Source organism: Haliotis asinina, chromosome 11, assembly GCF_037392515.1.
Source record: "Haliotis asinina isolate JCU_RB_2024 chromosome 11, JCU_Hal_asi_v2, whole genome shotgun sequence".
Taxonomy (NCBI): Eukaryota; Metazoa; Mollusca; class Gastropoda; order Lepetellida; family Haliotidae; genus Haliotis; species Haliotis asinina.
In genome coordinates, this window is record NC_090290.1 from 51,870,000 (window position 1) to 51,895,386 (window position 25,387).

Sequence of the window (25,387 nt, forward strand, 5' to 3'; positions counted from 1 at the left end):
GATCAATAATGTTCGATGTCTTTTAAACCATGAAATACATATGAGTTCAAGTCAGATATATTTGTTATCGAATCAAATCCATATTATTGAACATGTGATCAACATCAGTTCAGATTCGAACCATTATAAAAGATACCTTTAACACGAGTAGAGCGGTATGCGCTTTTCAACTGACGAAAGCCCATCCATGTCAGAGAGTAGCAAGAGAGACTGACTGAGACAAAGTACACGTATGTGAGTACTGAGCCTGGTTTGGCGTTTGTCTTCGAGTGTTTGTGTGAGTAGCCACTACACGCATGTAAGTTATAGTTAGGAGTCACGGTCGAGCGACCCCTCGATCACTCCTTCACTCCCTGGACGGACCAGGCGAGATGAGAATCTGGGCCCACATTATTTTTTTATTTATTTTATATTTTATTTTTCCTATGACAATGTGGAAGGACCATATTTAGTAGGTAGGTTGGCCTACTGACGCCCGAATATATTTACGACAGGATCTGACTGTTGCTAATCTTGATTATATCGAGAATAGAACAATCCGTACCGGCGGGGTTTCATTTTTGCAGAAAATCAAATTGACATGTTATCTTTATCACAAATACACAATTACGATTTTCGTGCAGTTATATTAGTCGACGTGTCTTATCACATTAATACCTCCCAAATTCAGTCTTGCTGGGTGGGAACTGGTGCAATGGTAGTGCATTACTACCAAGGTCAAGGTTAAGAATGAATGGCACAATCAACGCTGCGTTTCTAAATATCGTATTGTACTATCTATAGAGCAGAGTATCGTACAGCAGAGTATCTTTCTCAAAAACACTACCGTAAATCTTGGAATAAATGCTGCGTTACTGTAATCAGAAGACACTCCATCTCCGGTGTGCAATCGGGGAATACGTTTGATTTGCCCAAACAATAATTTTGTTTGGATTGTCTTATTTCCAGCTATCGTTCGACCCTTGGAACTTATTTAAGGGATAAGTTATTTTTCTTTTGCTGCCTCGATTATCGCTGTTTTCATGGAAGGATTTACGGTACGTGCTATCTCTCGGTAGCCATACTGGTCTTACACTCCGATAGTACACAGCCGTACCGTTATCTGTAACCTTTGGCACAGGATATGCTCAATGCTTCAGTAACATCGCCGACATCGCCGTATTGCATAGAAGGACGGGGATATACTACACTTTTAATGCCTATTGTGACGGTATGTACCACAAGAGACGCAAATATCAATTCCGTGAGAGCCTTGGCATCCACTAAATATGCAGAAGGCCACTTATATACTTCCAAGGTACAAGCCTCGTACACGTGTCTCATCCTATAACAAGTATCATGTTATTTTCAGATTCATGCATAACATCGTGAAATGGCAAGAAAAAGAATTTCTAAGAAGCAGCCTGGCGGTCAACCGCGAGTACCCGTCCATACTGATACCGGAAGTGACTCACTTCCCGCGCCAGTGACCTCGTCAATTAGAGTCATACTGCTTGTTCTGATTGGGCTGGGAATTTGTGCTTTCTTATTTTACCCCGATATAACGCGGTTGGTCAGCCGTCTCCAAGGAGATGCAAGTCTGACTACAAAGGAACAAAGAGGACTACCTGACGACCGACGTCAACAGTTCCTCTCCGATGAGGAGGAAATCTTTCCTGACGGCCAACATGAAGATCTTATGATGACAGAAGAGGAGGATGTGGAGACAGAAGTGGAAGATCACGATGAGAAAAAGGTGGAATATGATCAAAGGGGTGCACTAAAAGAAGAACCGCTTAAAAGCCGCCCTGAAAGTAAACGAGAACCCGTTAAACTGCCCCAGGATGAAGTGAAGACAGCAGAACCTGAGGAAACGTCAAAAAGAGACACATCGAGTAAAACAGCCCCGCAGAACGAAGAGAAGTTTCTTAAATTTACGAAAGACGGAGCCGATGTTAAAACTCTTGACATTAAGATGGAGGATATGAAGAAAGAGCCGGTCAAAAAGAAACCTAAAGAAGCTAAAGCCAAGAAAAAAGAAAAGGAGAAGACGTCCTCTCAAGATGACAAGGATCTCCCCAAAGAGGTTCGTGACTTCAAACCAAGGATTCTGAGCACCGTTACAGCTAAAAAGATATTTGCCGATGGTCGACGTATACCGCCCGTGGAACTGCTACCGCAGAAGCCAACCAACAGTAGCGTCAGGTCAGTTCCAGTGCCGAGCGTTTTTGTCACATCTTCTTTTCTCAAAAGGAGCGGAACACCTGGGTTTATTTTTCACAAACAGCAAGCGTGTCAGGTGAACTTGATCTTGTCATTTTTGTTGAAAACATCAAGATAAATTAAGTTTTCCAGTATTATCCAAATGATGGTTATAAACAAGAATATCATTAGCCCGATAAAGATGACCTACGCCACAAATCGTTGCCTGTAAAAAGGGCGTATATACGTGACAACTGATAGTTTGCACGTAACAGAAGATGATGTTTACTTGAGAAAACCCTACAATATGATAAACAAAATTCATCTTCATCTTCGCTCTCACCAACCAATAATCTCACCCTCACCCACCCCCGACACACTTTCTCACCCAAACGCACCTATACAATCTCACTAACATCCACCAGAGCCATTGCCCTCTGATCATCACGACTGTTGCTATATTTTTAGTAAAGGGGTGTGCAGGAGGGTTAAGATAAGTAGGGTGTCACGTGATTGGCAGAGAATAGAATATCGACTACTGACCCACGCGGCGTAAAACATGATCCACTCACGTACTGTCATCATCAGGGTGTTCCTGTTCGACGAGTTCCTGTCGACTCAGGAGTGTGACGGGCTGATGAAGGCGCACGACAAGCACGTAGAGGAGGCCACCAAACAGGACCCCATTCTGTGCTTCGACAGTATTGGCACGCTGAAGAAACACTTAAAAGAAGCTAAAAAGAAAATACGAGTCACACCTAACGTGTTTACAGGAGGTAATATATGTATACTGAACCGCAAAAGAAACGCAAGTTTCGAAAAATGAAATTTCACAAAAGTAAGCGTTCGTGTTTATGGAGCGTTCACGGTAAAGTGAGCTAATGATCCCAGATGAGATGATGTCATGCAATTTGACGTCAATACGAGACAGTAGCACGAACACACCAACAGTGCAGCAAAACCCCGGGGTTGTTGCTGATCGTCCGCGTACGAGTCAACTCATGCGCAAGATCGGTTCATCCGTGTCTCTCATCTAAGGAGCTAACAGCAGCTTTTGCTCAAGGGTCAAGGGGAGCAGTGTCCAGCGATCTGATTAGGCGTCGTCTTCAGGTTGCTGGAATCCACTGCCGACGGCCACATGTGGGACCAATTTTGACACGTCAACAACGTCAACGGCGTTAACAGCCCTCACACCGCAAGTGTGTCGATGGGTTATCTGGCTCAGAACAATATTAACGTTCATCCATGGCCGTCTGATTACCCAGATATGGATATAAGTGCTACTAAAGAGACTGTCGCGTTCAGGGGTATCTCCAATTGAAGGACTGTGATCAGTTTGAACTTAATGCAATTAAATGTCAGCATCAATTTTCAGCTGACAGTGTTCTCTATGGAATAAACGATTAGACATAATTTCGATTGTCGTCTATTCAAGTTGCGTTTCTTTTGCTGTTCAGTATATATTACAGGTGCACGTCTCAGGTCCCATTTAAAGGTTCTGCAGCAATTGTCTGTGATCAAGAAGCTATGCCAGCTGCAGTGAGGTGTATGTAGTTTCATCAATATGTCACTGACTAGGCATATATGCATATCGGTATTATGCATCGTGCTATTCAAAAATGGATAAAGCTATAAATATTCTTGTATTGACTGACATGGTCATCGTTGTTAGAATATACGTTTGCCAGGAACAAAATGCTTGAATACCACATTTTCCCGCCAAATTGCCGACATGATTCACCGCAACTGGAGCTACAGCACGGCCTTCTACCCAGGAGAAAGCAAGTTCTCGTCCATCTTTGCCAACAGGGTGAAGGCCGCTATGGGGCTTGATCAGGAAAATGGCGGGAAATTTCAGCTGACGTCATATCCAAAAGGAAAAGGTACGTCTAACTGTTTGAGTTAAACACAGGTATGGCAGTTCAGCTTCGTGGTTCGAACCCACAATCCGGACACGGCCAAGGGATGTAATTATAGATACCGCGAAACGTGTTGCGAGTTAAAACCCGGTCAGTTCATCACAATCCACGATCTCTGCACATCCAACATAAAGATACTGATGTATATTATTACAATTCACAATATACTAAAAGGTTTTGTATTGGTTTGGTTTGTTTGTTTTGGCTTTTTTATTCATTCTTTGGTTTTGGGGTTTTATTTTTTGGTTTTGGGGTTTTTTTATGTTGTGTTTGGTTTGGTAGTTTGTTTTGTTTTTGTTTTGTTGTTTTGTTTTTGTTTTTTGGAGGGGGGGTCGGGGTGTTTGTTTTGGGGTGTGTTTTTTTTTTTGGGGGGGGGTTGGTTTGTTTGTTTGGGGGTTTGTTTGGGGGGGTCTTTAGGGAGGGGGTCTTTTTGGGGTTTGTTTGATTGCTTTGTTTGTTTGGGGGCTTTTATATGTTTTTGTATTTTTGTTTGTTTGTTTGTTGTTTTGGATTTTTGTTGTTGTTTTTTTTTTTGTTTCTTTCATCTCGGAAAATCATTACTGACGAAATTACCTCAGGCTGTTTTGCCAAGTGCTAGATTTCTTAAAATAATCATTGGGAATAATCGGTTGACATTTTAAGTGTCTAGAAACTAAGATGTAATGCAGCATTTTATACATAAGTCCATACTTATAAAACAATATTAAGTCTTAATGGCATTGGAAAATAGTATCATATTAAGGCACTAACCAAACATACTGTTTATGTAGCAATTTATTTAAAAGAAAACGTAAAGTATATAGACTTATGTTTACCAGAGACAAGCACCATTACGATGTAGAGTTGTTGAGTTTTAGGCTAAGAAAGAGAGTTTTGAGTTACAAGACAAGTCTGCAATGCAGACACGATCAGTTACTTTGCCCAAAGCGCTGCACAGTAAGTAATGGTGTTGATGACGCTGCAGCGTACAAGACGCACACGGACTGCGTGGAAGGGGGCGAGGACAAAAGGGACCGGGTGGCGACGGTGCTGGTGTATCTTCAGGACGTCGAGGAAGGCGGCGAAACTCGTTTTCCCGGTAAGTGTTGCTGCTCGGGGAGATCAGACACGTTAACATCTGAATTGTATCCCAGTTGAGTTGACCATGCCCATGAGGATAATCACTGGGTTATCTAGACCAGACTTTTGTCATAACGCTTTTCCATATTTCAAATATACAGCTATTGAAGTGCTGTGGGTACAAAACTGAATATAATAAAACGTCGTAATATAAGAAATGACATTTAAGTACCAATAGAGTATTTGCACCTATTGGGGTTTTTTTTAAATATACACCGGAAGTCAAGTTTGAGGAAAACATAAATCTTGGTCGCATAGCCCTTATTGCCAAATAAGGTATTGTTTTATACCAGGCGGCAAAACAAAGTAAAGATCCAGTTTGATGATCCGTAGAAAGACACAAAACAAGATGTCGGGTTCAAGTATAGTACAAGATGGAGAACTGATACCGATGACCATCCAGTGACAGTTTGAACAAGGTACTGACAACACGTGACTTGTGAGCAGTAGTTGAACAATAGTTGGTGGGTTCGAAAATGTTGTTTGCGATATTTGAACAGGATTCTTCCGAGGAATCTATATAGTTTCATAACAACCAGTTCTTGCCTTTACAGAGCTGGGTATATGGGTAAAGCCACGGAAAGGTCGAGCGTTGGTATGGAATAACATGAGCCCTGATGGTGACTGTGAACGCCATTCTCTCCACACGGCTTCAAGAGTCGACAAGGGCAACAAGTACATACTGATACGATGGTAAGGCTGACATTGTCACAGCAGTTTCACCTGCGTTTATGGCCTTTGTGGGAAGTCCATTGCGCTCTGGCACTACATCAGGTCCCGATAAAGAGTTACGTCCCTTAGTTGTGTAGGTTTCCCCAATCACACACAGACTGTGGCGCAAATGGGTTGCGCAGCATAGAGAAAATGACCTGTCTTCTTAGATGCGAGCGACTCGAGCATAAGTTGGCAATGTACTTTCCTCGCTTCGGATCAAAAATATGTAGTAGCGTTAGGATGCTGACAAAACCACAAAGCCACTGGGGTGTGAGGAGGTGGATATTTTATTACATAAATGTAATAAAGACGATTTAGCCAGGTTGGTGACACCTGTGCTATTGCCAACTTGACACACCTACGTCATCCTGCCCACATTATCTTCATATATGAAACACAGTCCAGATCACCATGATCTCGATCCCAAAAAAACACAACCTGTCTGACGCTCACCGCATAAGATACTGACATGAAACTAGATCAAACTAAACTTTAAATACCATGATACTTTACACGCTTGGATGAACACACATTCCAACTCTCACATTTCCAACCCCATTTTGAACAATTACTCACGTGAAGAAACTGTGGGGGGGTGGGGGTGGGGCTGGGCAGTTATTCTGTATGGAATACTTACAGTTACCTCTCCTGTTTCATTCGCCCATTACAAAAATTCTACCAATAGTGACAACAGATGAGACAAATGAACTCCAACAGGTTCATGATAAAATTAGGCAATGTGGTATTTCTTCTGTTTTTCTAATTTCTGCTAATTCTTGTTCCGTCACTCCGTTCAACCGGAAGCTGACAGGAGTAATGGAGGCGAAGAACGACCAGAAGACCACGAGTAGCGCTTGAAATGTTGAATATAACATATTTCACGTGAGTAATTACTCGACATTATTATATTATATTATAAGTGTTCTTGTACAGCGCACAAATCAAACTGCAAGGCAATTTCTCTAGGCGCTAGGTATTTTTCCCTCGATCACCGGATGTCAGTCTCAACAGCACATCGTATTTCAATCTCAACTCCCTGGGGAGTATACAACTCTTGCTGCCGCTAGGCGCACCGAGTTTATTGTGGCTCTCTCATCCTAACGTGGTACCCATTTGACAGCTGGGTGGACTGGGACACATAGTCACAGCACTTTGTCCAAGTTCACTGCACGTTGCTGTACCCGCAACTAGGTGTATGCACGTGTTCATGTGGCCACCATCTGGTCATATACCAACGGATTCGTGGGTTCTTTTAAGTGCACAGGATTGTGTACTGTACACTAGGGGTTGTGACAACACTGAAAGAGTCTGCACCAAAGTTGACTCCAAGGTTTTTTTACACCCGGTCACAGGTGGGCTCGATCCCGAAACCGAAACCTCGCTGGATCACCAGTCTGGCGCTTTAGCCAGCTCGCCTACCATGCCCCATGGGGTAAGAAACCCGAGAGCACAACCCAGAGAAGTAATGTGTGATTACCTTTGATGGTGGCGATATTTTATTTTGACATGAAAAATATTTTTTCAACCGAAGCGAGGAAAGTACGTTGCCAACCTTTGCTCGCTTCGTTCGCAGATAAGAAGACTTGTCACATTCTCTTTGCTGAAAAGGGACCGCTACAGTCTGTCTGTGCCCCAATCGTTCAACAAGTCCCATGTTTGCCCTGCATGTATGCTGTTTGGTCTGCTAGTACCATGCGTTTCCTCGTGTGTTCCACCAGGATCGTTACACTCTACGAATCAGCTGTGTTACCGACCCTTTCAACTCAAGGGCATAGCTGGTGGATGGGTACATCACCGTGACAATTGTACTTTGTGTTTACAGGTACTACTACAAGAGTTTCTTTTCACTGGGCAAACGTCCACCAGAACCACCGCTACCGGCGAGAGAGCCGGGGCAGCCGCGGGTGTCATGTGACGAGTTTGAATATGGCAGCTGTAGGTGGTACGACGAATGGAGCTACGAGCACCTGCTGGATTATGAACGCCAGAAGATGACTTTAATATGAGCTGTCATTCTTTGATCAGCTGGCCTCAGCTTTTGTGTATGTACGATATTGACTGAAAACATGCCATCAACGAATCAGGGACATGGTTATCACAAAGAATTTGTCCTCGATCAAATCATATCGGCTATGTCGTCTTTCATATGAGATTTTTGTATTGATCTCTGGAGAATAAATGTATTTTAACAGATGAGAAGGCAAATTGTTCACTGGTAAAAGAGATGGGTTGCCAAGCAGACGGTAGGTGTTTAAAGGATGGGTGTTTTCAAATTGGAACCCACTTATCACTTGGCACGTGACTAAGACCCAAGTCAGTCTGTACACATCCTCGAATTGCCCCCTAAGGTAGTACAGAAGCCTATTAGGGCCACGCTCCACTATTAATCGGCATCTTGTATCTTGAAAATTCAACTTCCTATCTTGAAAATACAACTTGTATCTTGAAAATTCAGATGTTGAATTTTCAAGATTCTAAGTTCAGTTTTCAAGATAGACTGTTGAATTTTCAAAATACTATATTGAACTATCACGACAGTAAGTTGAATTTTCAAGATACAAGATGCCGAATACTTACTGAATTTTCAAGATACAAGATGCCGAATAATAGCGGAGCATGGCCCTAATAGGCTTCCATAGTGTGAATGATGATCTGCAGGAGAGGATACTGAGTTAGGACTAGGACAGGACACCTGGGTCGGTAGTGAGTTGGGCATGGGTACCACTCTCAATACAGGGACCTGTTATGATCTCGTGACTAATAGTTAAACCATGATTGCAACTTTGTATTGTCTTTGATTTAGACAAAATTTACAGTCACTTCTGTTGAGTATAATACATGCTCGGGATACTGATAAACTCGAAATTTTAGCCTACGAGCTGAAAAACATATTGCCATGTCTTGCAAATTCTATGTCAGGAATTGACATGACGGCTATCCGTGTAACGGGGGTGGCGTACCCGGGTAGAAAATTTGGACTCCGGCCAAGTCACTCTTGTTGCCAAGGTTAATTGTGTGAACTGATGGTATATTAAGTACCTTAAGGTGATGGTGTATCAAACATTAACCAGTATGTAATCTGCTGATGTTCTGTGTGCATCAAGGAAATAAACAAATACTCACATTCAAAATTCCTGGATCCGCCCATGGGAAGGGGTCACACGTCCATGATTGGATATAGATTGAAACAGAGACGAACGTGGGTGTATATCACTTACTTTCTCCCGTGTAACAACCTGTTAACCTTGTTACACTGTACAGAATGGTATGGGAGAATATCTGCACGGCTGACCATACATAAATGGCTGGGCAGACTGGACATGAGTTCATATTGCATATTACTTAAACAGACAATATTCAAATTGTACAACGGCAATCTTGACTTTACCACACGGGGACAGGCAGCCAACCAGTGCTTGACAAGGCCTGGGACTTGGGACACGATAGTAATTCTTCATGTTTTGTCAGTAACATGAACATTTCAAACAAAATATTTAAATCTTTATTCTTGGTTTTATAGTTGGTTGGTGCAAAGCAAACTTAGCAAACACAACCACTAAACATGATAATGGCATTATTTGTTGCTGTTCAGCTTTTCAGCATCGATTTACAGTAAATGCTTAGAAAATAGAAGGCTACATTTTTGTCTCCAAACTTATTGAATCCATAGAGACAAGATCAAGAAGGACAAACAATGTAACTGTTGTACAAAAGATAAACCTTTATTTCTAAATGAAACATACTCTAGGTTTAAAGGACAGAACTCTAAGTACGTGGGAGCCTGCAGCTCTGAAACACCTTGGAGGAAAATACACCAAAATAATTACATATCTGCCATTTTACAGTTTGATTTGTATCAAATTGACTGACTATGTATCACTAAAATAGACATTTCTTCCTTCATGACTGATATGTTCCAAGAATAGCACTTAATGATATCCAAGATGGACGTGCCAGTGTGGACATAGCCTGCATATAGGCGGAGGGACAACCACAGTTAAATGTACCATTCAAAGTGTGAAAATAGAGATAATAAATTACATCTACCAGTCAATATTAATTGAAATAACTTACACAAGGTATACCAGTCTTTCATTAACTACAAACTTTGTACATATTGCATACAGTCTCAGTTCCTTGGTCTCCAACAGTTAGAGTTATTTTCATTAGTTTTCGCTGCTTACAATTACTTGTTTACTGGTGGTAATATTATTTTCACGTATTTTATTGATTTGATTAAAAATCAGGTCCATTATTTCAGTAGCCCATTTCAGCTAGCCAATGTCTGATGACTAACACAACATGCTTGTTAACTGGGGTATGAGGGTTTTAAAGGAGGCTCTCACTGACGAAAGTCTGATATTAAACATGAAACAGGAATCAGATATGCTCATAAAGATAAAATACCAAACCATTTGCTTTTACTTCCAACATCTTGATAATTTACCAGCCAATAAACAAATTAACATTACTTCATTAAATCACACTTAACATTGTGCCTTTTAACTGTTGGTGACCAAAGATCAGCTATCATGTATGCAGATGCAAGTGGGTCATTCAATATTTGGGCTCCACTTATTACAAGCCAATAAATAGCACTAACTATACATGCGTTCACAAATATTGCTTTGGTATTTCAAATTGGACTTGTTAACAATTTACATTGTCTTGTGTTATTAGCAAATTGCTAATAAAAACTCTAAATTGTGATTAACACTAACTTATTGATAAGCATGAAAATCAGAAAGACAAAGTCGACTCCCTTTGTTGCATAAAATGCATCAGGTCCATCACATAATGGATACAGCAAGTTTTTCAGTCCCAACAAATACTGAACACTTTTTTGTAGGATTGCTCCTATAAATTTCACAACAAAAACTTTTCAGATTCAAAATGAGCTGGGCACAAGAGCTACCTAAGCCATGCTCCAACAAACAGCATGGCTGGTAACAACATTCAGAAAGCAGAAGAGAGGCCTCTCGTTGCTCATCTACTGTCTATTTACAAAACTGAGAGAAATGTCACACCCCATGGAAGGAAAACTGATACATGTGACTGCCACAAGGGTCAGTCCATTTAAATGCATGTTCTGAGATTCGTTAAATACCAGTCAAGTTCTGCACTGCCAACATCTAATAGTGGTGTCTACAGAAAAAATTATACACTGCACAATAAACTGTGCATCATCCGTTACAATTTGATTTTTCAATTTTTTTTTCATGTTTAACTATCTGTATTTACATACACACAAGCTTTGTCATTGTGCGATTGTGCCTACAGGTTTGTAGGACACTGATAATCATTGCTTTCCTCAGGATGGATCCTTATCGTGCAATGTTTAGCTGCCTTTTCCAGGATAGGCAAGAACATGTTTTGGCGAAAATATTTGTTCCCGTACACCAAACAGCGAAAACACAGCAAGAGAACACATATTTCTCTCCTCCTTTGGGTGGATGTGTAACAACTGCAAAAGAGCATCATGGAATGTTGCAGGGAAACCCGGAAGTCTGCTGGACTCCGCTACAAACAATGTGTCACCAGGTCGGCGGCTTAAACAAGACTGGACGCTGACAAAGTTTTTCTTTTGTAAAAGGGTTTTCAATACAGGTAAAGAGACAATTGGACCCATCAAAAGTTCACAATCATCTGACCTATAGCAAGAAACTCAATGAATGACCACAACATCATTGTATTTGACCATGCTGGTGGACACTCTTCAATCAAAGCAATTCTCTCACTGCAGGTGAATTATTCAACAGGCCTTGGTCATTCAATGGAATCAAACTCCAATATAACTATATAGGAATGTGTAAAGTCAAGTTCAGTTCAGATCTCTTCCAATGAGTTGAAGTTTAGCTGGAAATAGTCAGTTGTTTTGAGTGCAGACATATTGGAAGCTCCAACCTGCAGTCAGTGGAACATACATTAGTTGTGACAATATAGATTTGGAACAATATTGACTTTTTGTCTTTAAATCCAAACACCCGAAGCTTCCACTGACTTGTAGTTTGAATAATTTTTTTACAAAGCTCCACTACTATGAATAAAGTTGACCTCTGCATATCAAACTTTGCCACCATGAGGAGAGATAGCCAAATATCAGTGTAAAAGTCAGCCACCACAAACCAAATGTTAATATGTGTCAACAAACTTAATCAATTTGGTCCACAAAGCAAATATTTTTGTAGACTAATTTCAAAAGTGAATTACACATTTCAAATACTAGTTTGATTATAGAATAGATACAAATGACTTAGGTGAATGCCATTATGAATGATAATACTAGGGAAGGAGCACACAAAAAGCCCTAAATGATAACATTGTGACCAATAACCTAGGCATTACAGCAAAAGAATAAAAGTTTTTTGTATTTTCATCAAAACAAAATAAGACAATGATAACATGATTATCAATGACAACCAGCAAGATAATTCATCTATCATACCAGTGTGAAACGAACTTGTATCTTATTAAGATTGGCACATACACATAGGTTTAGAAAATATTCAAATGAAAACGAACAGCGGGTGTTTAAATCAAGTTGAATCCCTCATGAGAAAGGGGACAAACTGCCACTAGACTGCTTGATTCATTGGTTTGGTATCCTGGAATCGGTCATATCAGGTGTATAATTCTGAATATTTTAAAATTTAAATTAATGAATGCAAAGCTGAGATAATATATGAAAGACTTTTTCCATCAGATTTGTCTAATTACTTCAGACTGCACAATGAGAACTTCAGCATTAAGGATACCATCATTGATTACCTCAAATGAAATGAAAACTGTCTAATCATTTGGCCAAGTGACTCATAAAAATTGCCAATTCCAATACCCACTTAGATTCGAATAACCACTAAACAGTCTCTAAAAACAAAACGATGCAGATCAAAATAACATTATGAGAGCCACACAGGTACACAGATATATAATTATGTATATACATATACAATTTTAACAAGAAATATAACAAAGTATTAAGGATATTGAATTTCATTCACACTGAAAACATACTCGTTATTTCAACTTAAAACACACATAAAGCATTTCAGTGGACTTGCTTATCTAAAATGAAGAAACATATTGCTTCAGTCTAAAATTGCAAAGGTGATAGAATATGCAAATGTGCAATCTTACTGATCATACGTATGTCAGAGTTTATTAATTTGCTATATGGCAACATAATGCTAATGCAACACAATGTTAACTCACTAACAACAGTGCATTAAATGCACATGCATCATTGGCCAGCAGGACACCCACAGGTGTGGTTAGACTGCCATCATAAGTGTCCATATATAAACAAATCACTTTCCTTATGTCTACATTATCTACTTATCGGAGAGAGTATACCATAGTCTGAGCCATTTTTTGTGACAGTCTAGGAAATGGAATGAATATTTATCTTATCAAACATTAACCAAGATTACGTGCATGTGCATATTTGAGTTGATGATCCCAATGTTTTCTCAATCAATACACACAGTATGAAATGAGACAGTCAGTATAATACAAGAATACATATCAAGCTCTGTGAAAAGAGCATATAATAATTATATCATGCCACAATCTAGGCATATAGATTTGTATACCAACAATAAACATAATTGTGACTCTTTTCTTTGTGATGTTTTCCAACTCATGGTCAATCAAAATATATATGTATGCGAAATAAGAAGTAACAAAGGAAAAACAAACAGTGGTCATATTTAAATATAGGAACACTCCTTGGGTGACATGACTTATTTCCAGGTAGTCTGGTAATGGCACAGTGAAATGAGATTATCTCCCCCGTTTACTGCCCTTCTATTGTAGGCGGCGTTGGTGGTGGAGCTACTGGTGGAACAGTGTTGAGGCCTATGTCCTGTGTGGGGCTGCAGTAACTTCTGATCAGGGGGCAGAAAGCAGAGCTCTGGCTCGGCTTGAAAATGAACTGATTTGGCTTTACTGGACAGAATAGAGACTCTTTGATGCTGGGTTTTCTGAAAGATGAATTGCGAAAAATGAATACCAGGTTCTTCATCTTCCTGAAAGAAACAATGAACTTCCAGCATCTTCAGGCCATTATCTCAAGAACCTGAAACACAGTCAGTCATCTGTGTGGATTCATCACACAAACTCACTTTGGAGATAAGATGTTTCAGGACATTGTGGCTTGTAATCAGGCAATAGACAAATTCAGAAAGGGTAGACTTTTGTCCTGAAAGTTTGTCAAATGACCATTGAAACTCTTGTGAAAACAGGTGAAAATGAACTGAGTAAACAACCCCTCCCCTTTCCCAAAAGCTGTATCTGTTCCTGTCCTAGAGAAGGAACCATTGCAAACCCAGCACAGTGGTTCTTAGCCCAGTTGTTATTATGTCAAACCAAACCCGATCATTATCGCCACCCCATTGTTTTCCCTCCTGGATGTGATCCCTGGATGTGACAGTCAAGTCATGGGTATTATGTGTAACAATCCACACAACACCAAGGCAGTGAACCAAGTCACTGAGCTCGAACCCCAAACCATGTTGTTGTCACTTGCTACTGTTTCTATGTGAGTACAGTTGACTCTGTATAATACGACATCAAACACTGAATTATCCGACGTCTATACATTCTGCATTCCGACAACCTTTTTCTGGTCCCAATGACTGGTTCCCACTAACAGTTTCTACAATTCGACATCCTCTCCCCATATGGGGACTAAATAGCCAGTCAGCCTCACTGACGATTCTAAAGCCCGTCCTCAACCTCGATAGTAGTACATGTGTGTATGTTGTACTGAAGTTAGTAAATCCAATATATACATGTGAATACTACTCATGAAGGTGAAGGGTAGAACAGGCCTTCAGCAACCCATGCTTGCCACAAAAGGCAATTATGCTTGTCGCAAGCGGCGACTAACAGGATCAGATGGTCAGGATCACTGACTTAGTTGACACATCATCAGTTTGCAATTGCACAGATCGATGCTCATGCTGTTCATCACTGGATTGTCTGGTCCAGGCTTGATTATTTACATACCATTGTCATACAGCTGGAATATTGATGAGTGTGGCATAAAAATAAACTCATTCAGTCATTGAATACTGAATTTGTTAGTTCCCCCATTATTTAGCAAAAAAATATATATCAAGCATTAATTTTATGATAAATGCCAGTTACTATGTATGGTGCTATTTGAAAAGTATTCAAGCAAGGAGACTTTGAATTATCTGTCACTCTGTATAACCTGAATTATTTTCCAGTCCCAGTGAGTGTTGGGTTATACGGAGTCCACTGTAAAGGAGTACAACTGCTAACTGCTTCTAGAAGCATTCCGTCACACATACAGATGTCGGGATAATGTACCATATGAAACAGCTTAAAAATAGGCAGAAAAAAAACATTAATTATCTGTCAATGCTAAAGATTTATGGCTCTCTATTTACCTTGATTCCTCAATGACTCGGACCTTCTCACACCCATCTGGAGGCTCTCGGACAAAGTCACATTTCTCTGCTTTGGGGCTTGAAACAAATTTGGTGATTGAGGGTTCTGGGGAGTCTTCAGCTTCACCTGTTGCACACACACCAAGAAATCACATAAGCATAAACATTTCAAATAATCAGAAATGGGTCAAAGAAGAACCCCGACTTACATCATGACAAAGTAACAGCAATGATTTTAGACTAATGGGCATGTCAAAAGTACATAATACTTCAATCACCTTTGCCAGAAGACTTGCTGACTGCAATACTACAATCACCTTTGTTGGAAGACTTGCTGCTTATCAAGACAATACCACAATCACCTTTGTCGGAAGACTTGCTGTCTGTTGACTCGGACCGACTGGAGGGCCGGGAGGTGTCCATGTGACCAGGAATGATTGGTATGGCAGGACTGATGGAGTCAGCACGACTCCCACTGCTGGTGGTGGTGTACGGCTCATCCACCTGTCCTGATGGTGTCTGTGTGTTCACTGAACGTGTTGAGCCAATTCTGATTATGTCAGGAATTGGTGCTCTGTGACCATCAGGGATCTCTGGATGCGACTGCAAGTGTCAGTTGTATGTTTGTTTAACAGAGCAGGAAGACATCAGTAAGATGTAGACAACAGAGTTCCTAATCCACATACAAGCTTGACCTATGGCAGTATCATGTAACAAAGTTTGCTTCACAAAGTTTGCTACAGCAAAAAGCAGTAAAAATCTACCAGCTGCCAACAGACAGCAACAAGCCCTAGCTGTAAAGACGACAAACCAATGCTACAGAAGAGCTGGGGTGAGTGAGTGAAAAAGTTTAGTTAAATGCTGCTTATAGCACCATTCCAGGAATATTATAAAAGCAAAGAACACCACAAATGGGATTCACACATTGTACCCATGTAGGGAATCGAACCTGGGTCTTCAGGAACCACTAACCACTAAGCACCCCACCTAAGGTATGGGGTTTTGGATTATTTCATGTATATATACATACTATTTGCTAACTTCATATGAGTATACTATTGCACCAGATACCCTTACCCTCCCTACATACAAAGTGTTAAGGTTAAATTAGTTACCTTAGCTTTCAGTCGTTTGACAATATTTCAGACAGTCATAACATGTCACATATGGAATGGATGTTGGAAGTGATGCTACATTTCCAGAGAAGTTAAAAATCAGTGAGTGAGTGAGTGAGTTTAGTTTTACGCCGCACTCAGCAATATTCCAGCTATATGGCGGCGGTCTGTAAATAATCGAGTCTGGACCAGACAATCCAGTGATCAACAACAAGAGCATCGATCTGCGCAATTGGGAACCGATGACATGCGTCAACCAAGTCAGCGAGCCTGACCACCCGATCCCGTTAGTCGCCTCTTACGACAAGCTGAGTCGCCTTTTATGGCAAGCATGGGTTGCTGAAGGCCTATTCTACCCCGGGACCAGTTAAAAATCAAAAACATTTGTCCTGATATAATTGTCGTCCAGTAAACCTACAAACAGTTTCCGTTTTTAAGTCTTAACTTAACCTAACATACAACAAATGAAACACATACATGTACTTTCAGCTCTGATTCTTCAGGTTCGATGGCGGCTGGATTGTTCAGAACAAGTTTTTCAATTTCCTGCAACAGACAAATCAAATCAATAACAAATCACAATCCTGGGGTTCAGGATGTTTGTTCATATTGTACTTGAATCTTGAGGTACCTAAGTCTGAGCCTATCAACATTAAGTCATAGGCAAGGACTTGTATTCTTTCCAACACTGATAAGTTTAAGTTCCACAAACATTGAAAATGGCTTAATGAGACACATGCAATTGTTAATTAAAACATTATGGTACAGTCAAATGCATTAGCTGAGTAAAATCACAACACGTACAAATGTACAAAGTTAGAAATTAGGCAAATTCAGATACTGATGCTAAATATAATAAGGTTTTCTAAGGTCTTTATAATAACAACTGATTATTCATTCAGACCTTTCAGGCACACAGTTTAATATGTTCACAAACAAAAAATGTCTGGCCAAGACAGATGAACGTTTGTCATATGACAATGATAGGTATCAGGTTCTTAAAAAGATAATTCAGTAGTATATTTTGAATTAAAACCATAGCCAAAGCCCCATAAAATAAATCTCCTGTCTGTAAACATGCAGACTTACTGTATTTAGTCCTTCTACACTGTTGCGTTGGTATTTGGACATGTTTGTTTTAGGAATGTTAGAGGGTATGCCAATAGCTTTTGACTGGCTGAAGACAGTGGGGGGTGCCGTGAGGGAGAGAGCAGAGTGTTTGCCTTGTACTGGACTCTGGCGTTGTTTGCTCCATTCCTTCTCCTTGCTGCCTTCTTTCGTTCGCTGCAGTCGCTGTTTTATCAGCTGGTAACACAATCACCACTTATCAACCAACTTATAATCATTATGAAAACCATTTGTTGTGTTTGTCAGAGTAAAGGTTCAGTACTGTGTCCATAACTAAACATTTAACCACAAAATTAACTATAGCTGACTAAATGAAGCAGAAATGTAGAAAAACACTTTGTCAAACCCACAACAAAACAACCCAGTGGAACATTTTCACTGAATATTTCAGTCATGAAGATAAAACAGAACCTTCCTTCTCTCTTTCATCAAGACTGCAGCAAGAGACTCCATTAACAATGAAAAAGGAGCTTGAAATGTCCAGAGTAAAAATTACACTGACGGTTTTGTACTTTTTTAAAGATCAAATCATAGATGGGGCTTTAGATAAGGTAGTGAGGCACTCCTATTAATATTTTAAAAAATGAATTATTTACTGGCTATAATGCTATTAGCTATAATGCAAATGTGGGAAAGAAATGATTCATATGATTACTGGGAAGCCACAAAATCAAATGAGTGAGAGAATGTTTATCTCAGATGACGGTGATCTCTTACCACCTTGAGTTGGTCTCCCTGACCAAATGATGCTGATCTCTTGTGTCCCTTTTCCTTCTTCCTGTCAAGGCTGCTGACCGACTCCCACTCATCAGGTGTCTGAACAACACAAGGAAACTCACATGACTCACAATATGATTCACATGAAAGACAGGCAACTACCTCAAGGAGACTGAATACTGCTAACAGTGAGCATTATCAGCACTTTACAGGTTATCATGCCATGGTTATTAGCCATGCTTTTGGGATGGTTAATATCCTGCATTATGAATAATCATTGCATTTAGTAAGCCTCTGCAAGCTAAATACATAGTGTTTACCATACAGTGTCATTCTCACTTTATAATTTTTAAAAATGTGATTTATTTCCCAAAGATAATGAAACTAACCTTAGTGGGATGTGCCCGTATATCTATGCCTTCACAAATATGTGCGTAGTAATGCATGATATCAAAAGCTCAGAGATGCAATTTTCCCCTCATCATTCAGTTGAATGCATTAGGCCATCTAGTTAAATAAGGTCAAGATCACCCAGAATGTCTACCTAATGCCCCAATGTAGGCAGTCACAACACATGAAGACACTGGGTACAACAGTTCATGAGATATCACCTTAACAAGAGTAAGGAGAGTGGTCAGAGTCATGGTGACCTTGAAAATGAGGTCAAAGTCACCCAAATTAGTGAGGGAGTGAGTTAATATTTATTGTCACATCGGCAATATTGCAGTCATATCGTGACGAGAACAAGTAGTAATGATATTGTAGAATAAATGAATATAAGAAACTAAAACCCTGTTGACGAAGAACAGCAAAACCACTAATATATATCACAGATATCCATTTAAGACTAGTAATTAAGTCTAAAACAGTTTAACTATAGTGGACAATGCAATATAAAAATGAGCTATAGATTGAAAACAACTGAAGGTAGATCACCACACTAGGGACCATGGGGACTTAACATTACTTTTGCTACCTACATGGACCCTAGCTGGATTTACACCATCCCCTCAGCCATTAGCAATTTAGGCACATCTAGCTATACATTTAAAAAGACACATATGCTATGATTAAAATAGCGGAGAGATTGAATTTACTTTGAATGTTTGTGGACTTCACACAAATTAACTGGTGTCCGTGTAATCCCCCAATGTAGGCTGTCATAAAATTTGAAGACACTGGGTACAACAGTTCATGGTGACCTTGAAAATAAGGTCAAGGTCATCCAAATTGACTTGTGTCTGTGTAATTCATCAATGTAGACTGTCACCAAATTTGAAGACATTTGGCATAACAGTTCACAAGATATCGCATTAAGAAGAGTTTGAAGAGTGGTCAGGGTGACCTTGAAAATAAAGTTAAGGTCACCAAAATCAACTGGTTTCTGCGTTACCCCCTAATGTAGGCTGTCATCAAATTTGAAGACATTGGGTACAACAATTCATCAGATATCGTGTTAAGTGTCATTGTGACTTGAAAATAAGGTCAAGGTCATCCAAATTGACTTGTGTCTGTGTAATTCATCAATGTAGGTTGTCACCATATTTGAAGACATTTGGCATAACAGTTAACGAGATGTCGCATTAAGAAGAGTTTGAAGAGTGGTCAGGGTGACCTTGAAAATAAGGTCAAGATCACCAAAATCGACCGATGTCTGTGCCATCCCCAAATGTAGGCTGTCTCCATATTTGAAGACTTTGGGTGCTACAGTTCATAAGATATCGTGTTAACAAGAGCCAGGACATATGCACAGATGCTGCTGAATACACAGTCCCCTGTTCCACAATAACCTTCATGAGCTGGTACAAGAACAATGGTGATGCAAGCACAGACCAACAGGAATTATATCCCTTTTCACGATCTTCACTACAAACATTTCATTCATTATCAAATGTCTGACATTGCCTTAAATTTTAAAATTGATCAGTGTCATGTTGGAGAGAATTATGAATGAAAACAGAAATATCACCCTTTAACAAGTTAATTCATCCGGATAATCAATGCAAACAACACATTAAGACTGATGGTCATGGCAACCACAACACAGAGTGAGTGAGTAAGTTTAGTTTTATGCCGCACTCCAGCTATTCCAACTCTATGGTGGCAGATCAACAGCATGAACATCAATTTACAGAACTGGGTTACTAAGTTGTTCACTGGTCACAAGGGTATGTCAAACCATGGGCCCCTAGGTACCGTTGAACAACATATTTATCTTACCAAACACCTCAATGTTAATATTGAATTATTTTAAGCATGGGTATCAGATCGTACACTTCAGCAAATCTGTGTGAATAAAACGATTCAAACCTTGCACCTTGCTGTTTTTCCTACAGGTATTGTCTTAGTAAAGTTGCCCTGGTGTAATTTCTCTTCTTAGTATTCACATGGACTAAATTTGAAGGTTTTGTCAAAATTTATTCATTAGAAGGCCAGGCAAATCTTTTCATAGCCATCGTTAGACTTTGCTGACGAGCCAAAAAAAATACAGATTTAGAGTTATCTCCCTTCCATTAAACTGATTTTGCAAAACATTGGTTATTTCCACACATCATATGCGAGTCAATGCTATCTGAGAAACACAACCACGAAGTACTGAATGAGTTACCATTGGCAAAGGAGTGCATTGCAATGTACCTTGCTTGTAAGCAGGGTACATTGAAAATAATGGAAGGGTCCTCAGCCAATCTGAAAGCGACATTCATGTGTGAGGTAAGATATAAGGAAATGTGTCAACCCATTCAGTGAGCCTAACCAACTGATGCCTTTAGTCGCCTCTTACGACAAGCATGGGTTACTGAATATCAGTTCTAACCGGATCTTCACAGGTCTACACTATCAGACACAGAGTTTTAATGACGATAACACACACCTGTGTAAATTTGTCACATGTAAGCACCCCAAGGTTGTGAGAGCTGTAGGAATGTGGATCTTTGGGCCACTGGCCAGCAAGGTAGATCGTGTCCAGGGAACTAGCTCGCCACAAGCTGGGCACAGGGCTTTGTCGATGTGATTTTGACTTTTCTGAAAGAAAAACATTTCACTGTTAATGATGACAAAATATCCTCCTACAAAAAACATTATAATCAATTCTTGCTTACATCTTCCGTTACTCAGGTCAAGAAACACTAGCTTTCATCACAAATCCATGCACTTCTAAGGAACAAACTTATCTTTGCTGACTGACAGCAAGTGCAGCATAGTCTCATTTCATCAGATTGTTTAGTAAGAGATAAACATAGAAACTTATTGCCCTCATGCTTCTACACTGACACGTTATTGACAATGGTAAGCAAACCTGTCAATATTCTATCGATAGCAACCTCTGATTCAAAACAATTTCAAGTAAGTTCTTCAATAATTTCTTTTGCCCTGACAGAATTTTAAAAAGTCTGCTTTCGAACAGTGTCAATCTTACGTTTAGATGATGTTTAAGGAGACGAAAGCATACATCACACCATCTCAGTGGATAAACAATGTGTCTAGATTTCCTAGTAAGACAAGCAATTTGACAATTTTCAAAAGATTTAATCGAAATGAGAGTTACAAACATAACTGGCTAAATGGCTTCATTCTACATGTCATAAAATGTACAGTTATATAGTGAAATTCAAACGATACTTGACGGTACCAAATCCACTCTTAACATTTGACAGTTCAGGGGTCGACTCAGTGCTTTGTTACTTGCACTGGTGCAACCCAATATTACAAGGTGCAATCTAGTTATTTCTCTAAGTTGCACCAGGTGCAAGTCAATTTTTGAGTGGACAAACCTCTGAATACAACATCTAATTAATTCAACAGCGTATTTCTTTCATTATGTATCACAATAAAAGCAGTGCCAATGGAATTTGGTCAGTGCTGCTACCAGTGCTAGGTTTTCATCTCAGACAGCACCTGGTGCAAGTTGGTAGACATCTCTTAAATCTGCCCTGCAGGTAGCTACGTTCAGTCACGCATTTGTTTTTACAAGTAACAGCACACCGATCAAGAACTAAACAAAACGTTTCTGTAATTTCCTTGACATATGGGACGCTACAGGTAAATTTCAGTGGGTATTTCAGACATTTCAGTTTGTGGGTGTAGAGTTGTAACTATACTGTGGGTCATATGTATCCTTTACTACAGTGATATATGACTCGATTTATGAGTTGTTTCCCATACTAGGAGTGCAGTATTATTTTTATTCCAACACTTTGGATGCAAAGTGAACTGTATCATGATATTGTACATAACTTTGTATTTGCAGGTGAATCATATTTCTCATTCAATTAAGGTCGTTTAAAGAGTGATAAACATGCAGGGTGAAAGTCTGTGGATGTCAGCTTATGTAACACGAGGGACAATATATCACAGTGTATATTCTATTCCTTTTCCAGTGATGAAGACAGTGTAGCATATGGGACTTTTGAATTGATGGGGTTCAGCTGGATGAAGAAGGTGAGGCCTTTCAGGGTCTTCTCGTGTTGATGGCCTTGTTTAGCAGAGGCTACCTCACCATTACAATTGGACAAAGTTGAGGATGTTCATGACCACATCATGCATATTCATGACCACATCGGCACTATTTCAGCCATTTGACTTTATGAACCAAGGCATCGCATGGCATGTTTTTCGGCACAAGTTTGTTTGGGGGCTTTCATAAAAAAATCCATCAAAAGAAGTAAGAATACACTCTGTAATGGTGAGCCCCTCATATTACTGAAGTTGATATTCATAAATTTTCACTCTTTCTGAATCATTTGGTTTTAAATCTGAAAACTAAAGATGAGATATTTCAGGGAAGAAACACAGGCTTGAGGGCACTGTGAATATTCACCAGTGAGAAACACTACACAATATGTGCAAGCTGGTTGTTGAACACTTGCATTCAATACTATAAACATATGTGTTGTATTGACAGACTCACATTGGGATATATACTGGACAAAACTCGTTGGGGATATTTGTAAATTTTGAAATCATGAATAATATTGCATTTATTCATTGACACATTGATAAAATATCAGTCATAAAAATATCAACATCCCTAACTTATTTTATCCAGTATATTATTATACTGCAGCATCATTCCCACACTACCCATCAAGTTGAACACTGAAATATGGCTGCAGCATTCTCAGCAACATGACTCTTGGTATCAGTAGATGTCCGTATCCACACATACAACTAACAGTAGCAGTTCAGCTTATCTGACTATTAGAAGGTTTACTAGACTCAAGCTAATGGTCTAGAAAACAATGTGGCAGACTGGTCTCAGGCATGTCACGCTGTACTGAAATACTATCCAATTTCTTGTATTGTTGAGGATGAAGAATAATTACTCCACTGACAGATGCAGACACTACCCTACTGTGTTAGTATGAGATCTGAAACAGGTGCACCATGGAATTTCTGTTGCAGGACTGGGCAACTCTTTTCACACTATTTTTAAGCCTAACCAAATTATATAGGCAACCTGATCTCATTTGAGTCAAATAACTGAGTCAAACAACCTGGATGTGTGACTGACTATGAAGGCCAACCCGTCATACTGATTTATACAATACATTTACTGCTCCCCAGTCCTTTAAACAAAGTTTCTCAATACATCAAAACATTTCAAATGTCGATAAAAGTGATTCAGAAAATAATAATGATTAAAACACATAATAACAGAACATTTGGCATGTCACAGTGTCAGATATCCATTCTGACAGCTGGTACAAACAAATAACCAGTGCTGCAAAGGGTACGGCAATATTTTGACATGTTGTTCAATATGTCAGCTCTCATTAACCATATGTTAGGGAAATAGCCTTCTTCAAACATACATTATATGAACAGAACACTAAGCCATACCAGACTTTGTTGTAAAGATATATTAAGTTAGAATCACAATATAAACTTTGGTTTCAACATGGCACTGAGGAGTTCCTTTAGGCCTCCCAACTCATGTCAGAAATGGATGCAAATGTCACAGTATAATTCACCTAACTACTAATTAGACCACACACTTACTGATAACGAAAATGAACAGTTAATGACAAAGAAGAATCATGAACAGTGAGTAATTTATTGATGTATGATGTCTATGATTTGTGACTTCTTGAAAAATATGGCGGTGCATAATCGGCAGCTGTGTTCGTCTGTCAGATCTTACCTCTGGGCGAGCTTGGACTTTTTCGCTCTGGAGACGCTCGATGGTCTGGGGATTTTCGACTCCATATTTTGTGACTGCTTGGTGTAGGAGATGCATTTAAGCTCCGTGTTGGACTTTTTTGTTTCAAAGTGAATGTCTTAACAGCTTTTATCGGTCCTTGCTTTGTTGATGCCGGGGACACATTACGACGAACTCGTTGAGGCGGCTGTCCTGACATTTCTTTCACACTCTCTTCGTGAAATTTGTTTGAAGACCCTTCCTTAGTCTTCCACCTTTACGTAGAAAAAGTTGTTCTCGGCCTATCAAGGCAGACTATCGAAAAAACTTAGATTTTCATCCCTGGCACTGTGTCAATTTTCTCCAACCTAGAACTCTCTCAAAAAAATTTCACACAACGGTATCACGTGACTACAACCTGCCCGTCTGATTGGTCCAATTTCCGCCATATTTCTCACCCAGAAAATCCCTTTCTCTTGATAGCGAAAGGTATTTGTCAATTTATTGATGGTAATGCATCATCGCAAGAAACTTCAACGGTCATAACTGCCGGAGATTTTCTCGATTCTTGAACCGCTTTCCGCTTCATTTGATCTTTCTTGCGTCAAATCAAGAATATCCCCCATGAGTCTCCGTACACGGTCGATTATCTCCCTTGCAGGTGCTTGACAACCAGTCGTTCATGTAAACAATGGAATGACAAGTGGTGTTAACAAAAATATGACGGGTTCTAAAGTCCAATTGTTGGACTTACCCTGTGACAGCACTATTTATTTCCATATCTGATTGAAACTGCACGAGTCTGTCTCGTTGTATGCAATATATAACCCTATAAACTGTACAGACCAACAACTGCCATTTTGATAATCATTTCTTTCTGTATATGTTCAATGGAACACTATTTCGTGAACACCCTATGAATCATAAGAGTGCACATAT

The 25,387-nt window shown here is 39.7% G+C and overlaps 2 protein-coding genes across 3 annotated transcripts; one reads left to right on the forward strand and one right to left on the reverse strand.

The window, feature by feature from the left end:
* Positions 1–1,060: 1,060 nt before the first annotated feature.
* On the forward strand, positions 1,061–8,127 carry LOC137255687 (prolyl 4-hydroxylase subunit alpha-1-like). Its single transcript, XM_067793176.1, has 7 exons — positions 1,061–1,210; positions 1,352–2,184; positions 2,770–2,957; positions 3,870–4,064; positions 5,065–5,178; positions 5,774–5,912; positions 7,756–8,127. Exons 2-7 carry the CDS (start codon positions 1,373–1,375, stop codon positions 7,937–7,939), a joined length of 1,632 nt encoding a protein of 543 aa, XP_067649277.1. The 5' UTR covers positions 1,061–1,210; positions 1,352–1,372; the 3' UTR covers positions 7,940–8,127.
* Positions 8,128–9,634: 1,507 nt separating this feature from the next.
* Positions 9,635–24,850, reverse strand: LOC137255618 (protein FAM117B-like). Of its 2 annotated transcripts, none has more exons than XM_067793070.1 (8): positions 24,452–24,850; positions 21,182–21,333; positions 18,310–18,408; positions 17,554–17,769; positions 16,942–17,010; positions 15,712–15,952; positions 15,350–15,476; positions 9,635–13,915 (listed from the first exon to the last, which is right to left on the reverse strand). In XM_067793070.1, the coding sequence occupies exons 1-8, from the start codon at positions 24,666–24,668 to the stop codon at positions 13,729–13,731; spliced, it is 1,308 nt and encodes a 435-aa protein (XP_067649171.1). In that variant the 5' UTR covers positions 24,669–24,850; the 3' UTR covers positions 9,635–13,728. The 2 variants fall into 2 exon arrangements, with proteins under 2 accessions (XP_067649171.1, XP_067649170.1); XM_067793069.1 differs by having other exon boundaries at positions 11,516–13,915; positions 15,350–15,470; positions 15,703–15,952; positions 24,452–24,847.
* Between the last annotated feature and the right edge of the window lie 537 nt (positions 24,851–25,387).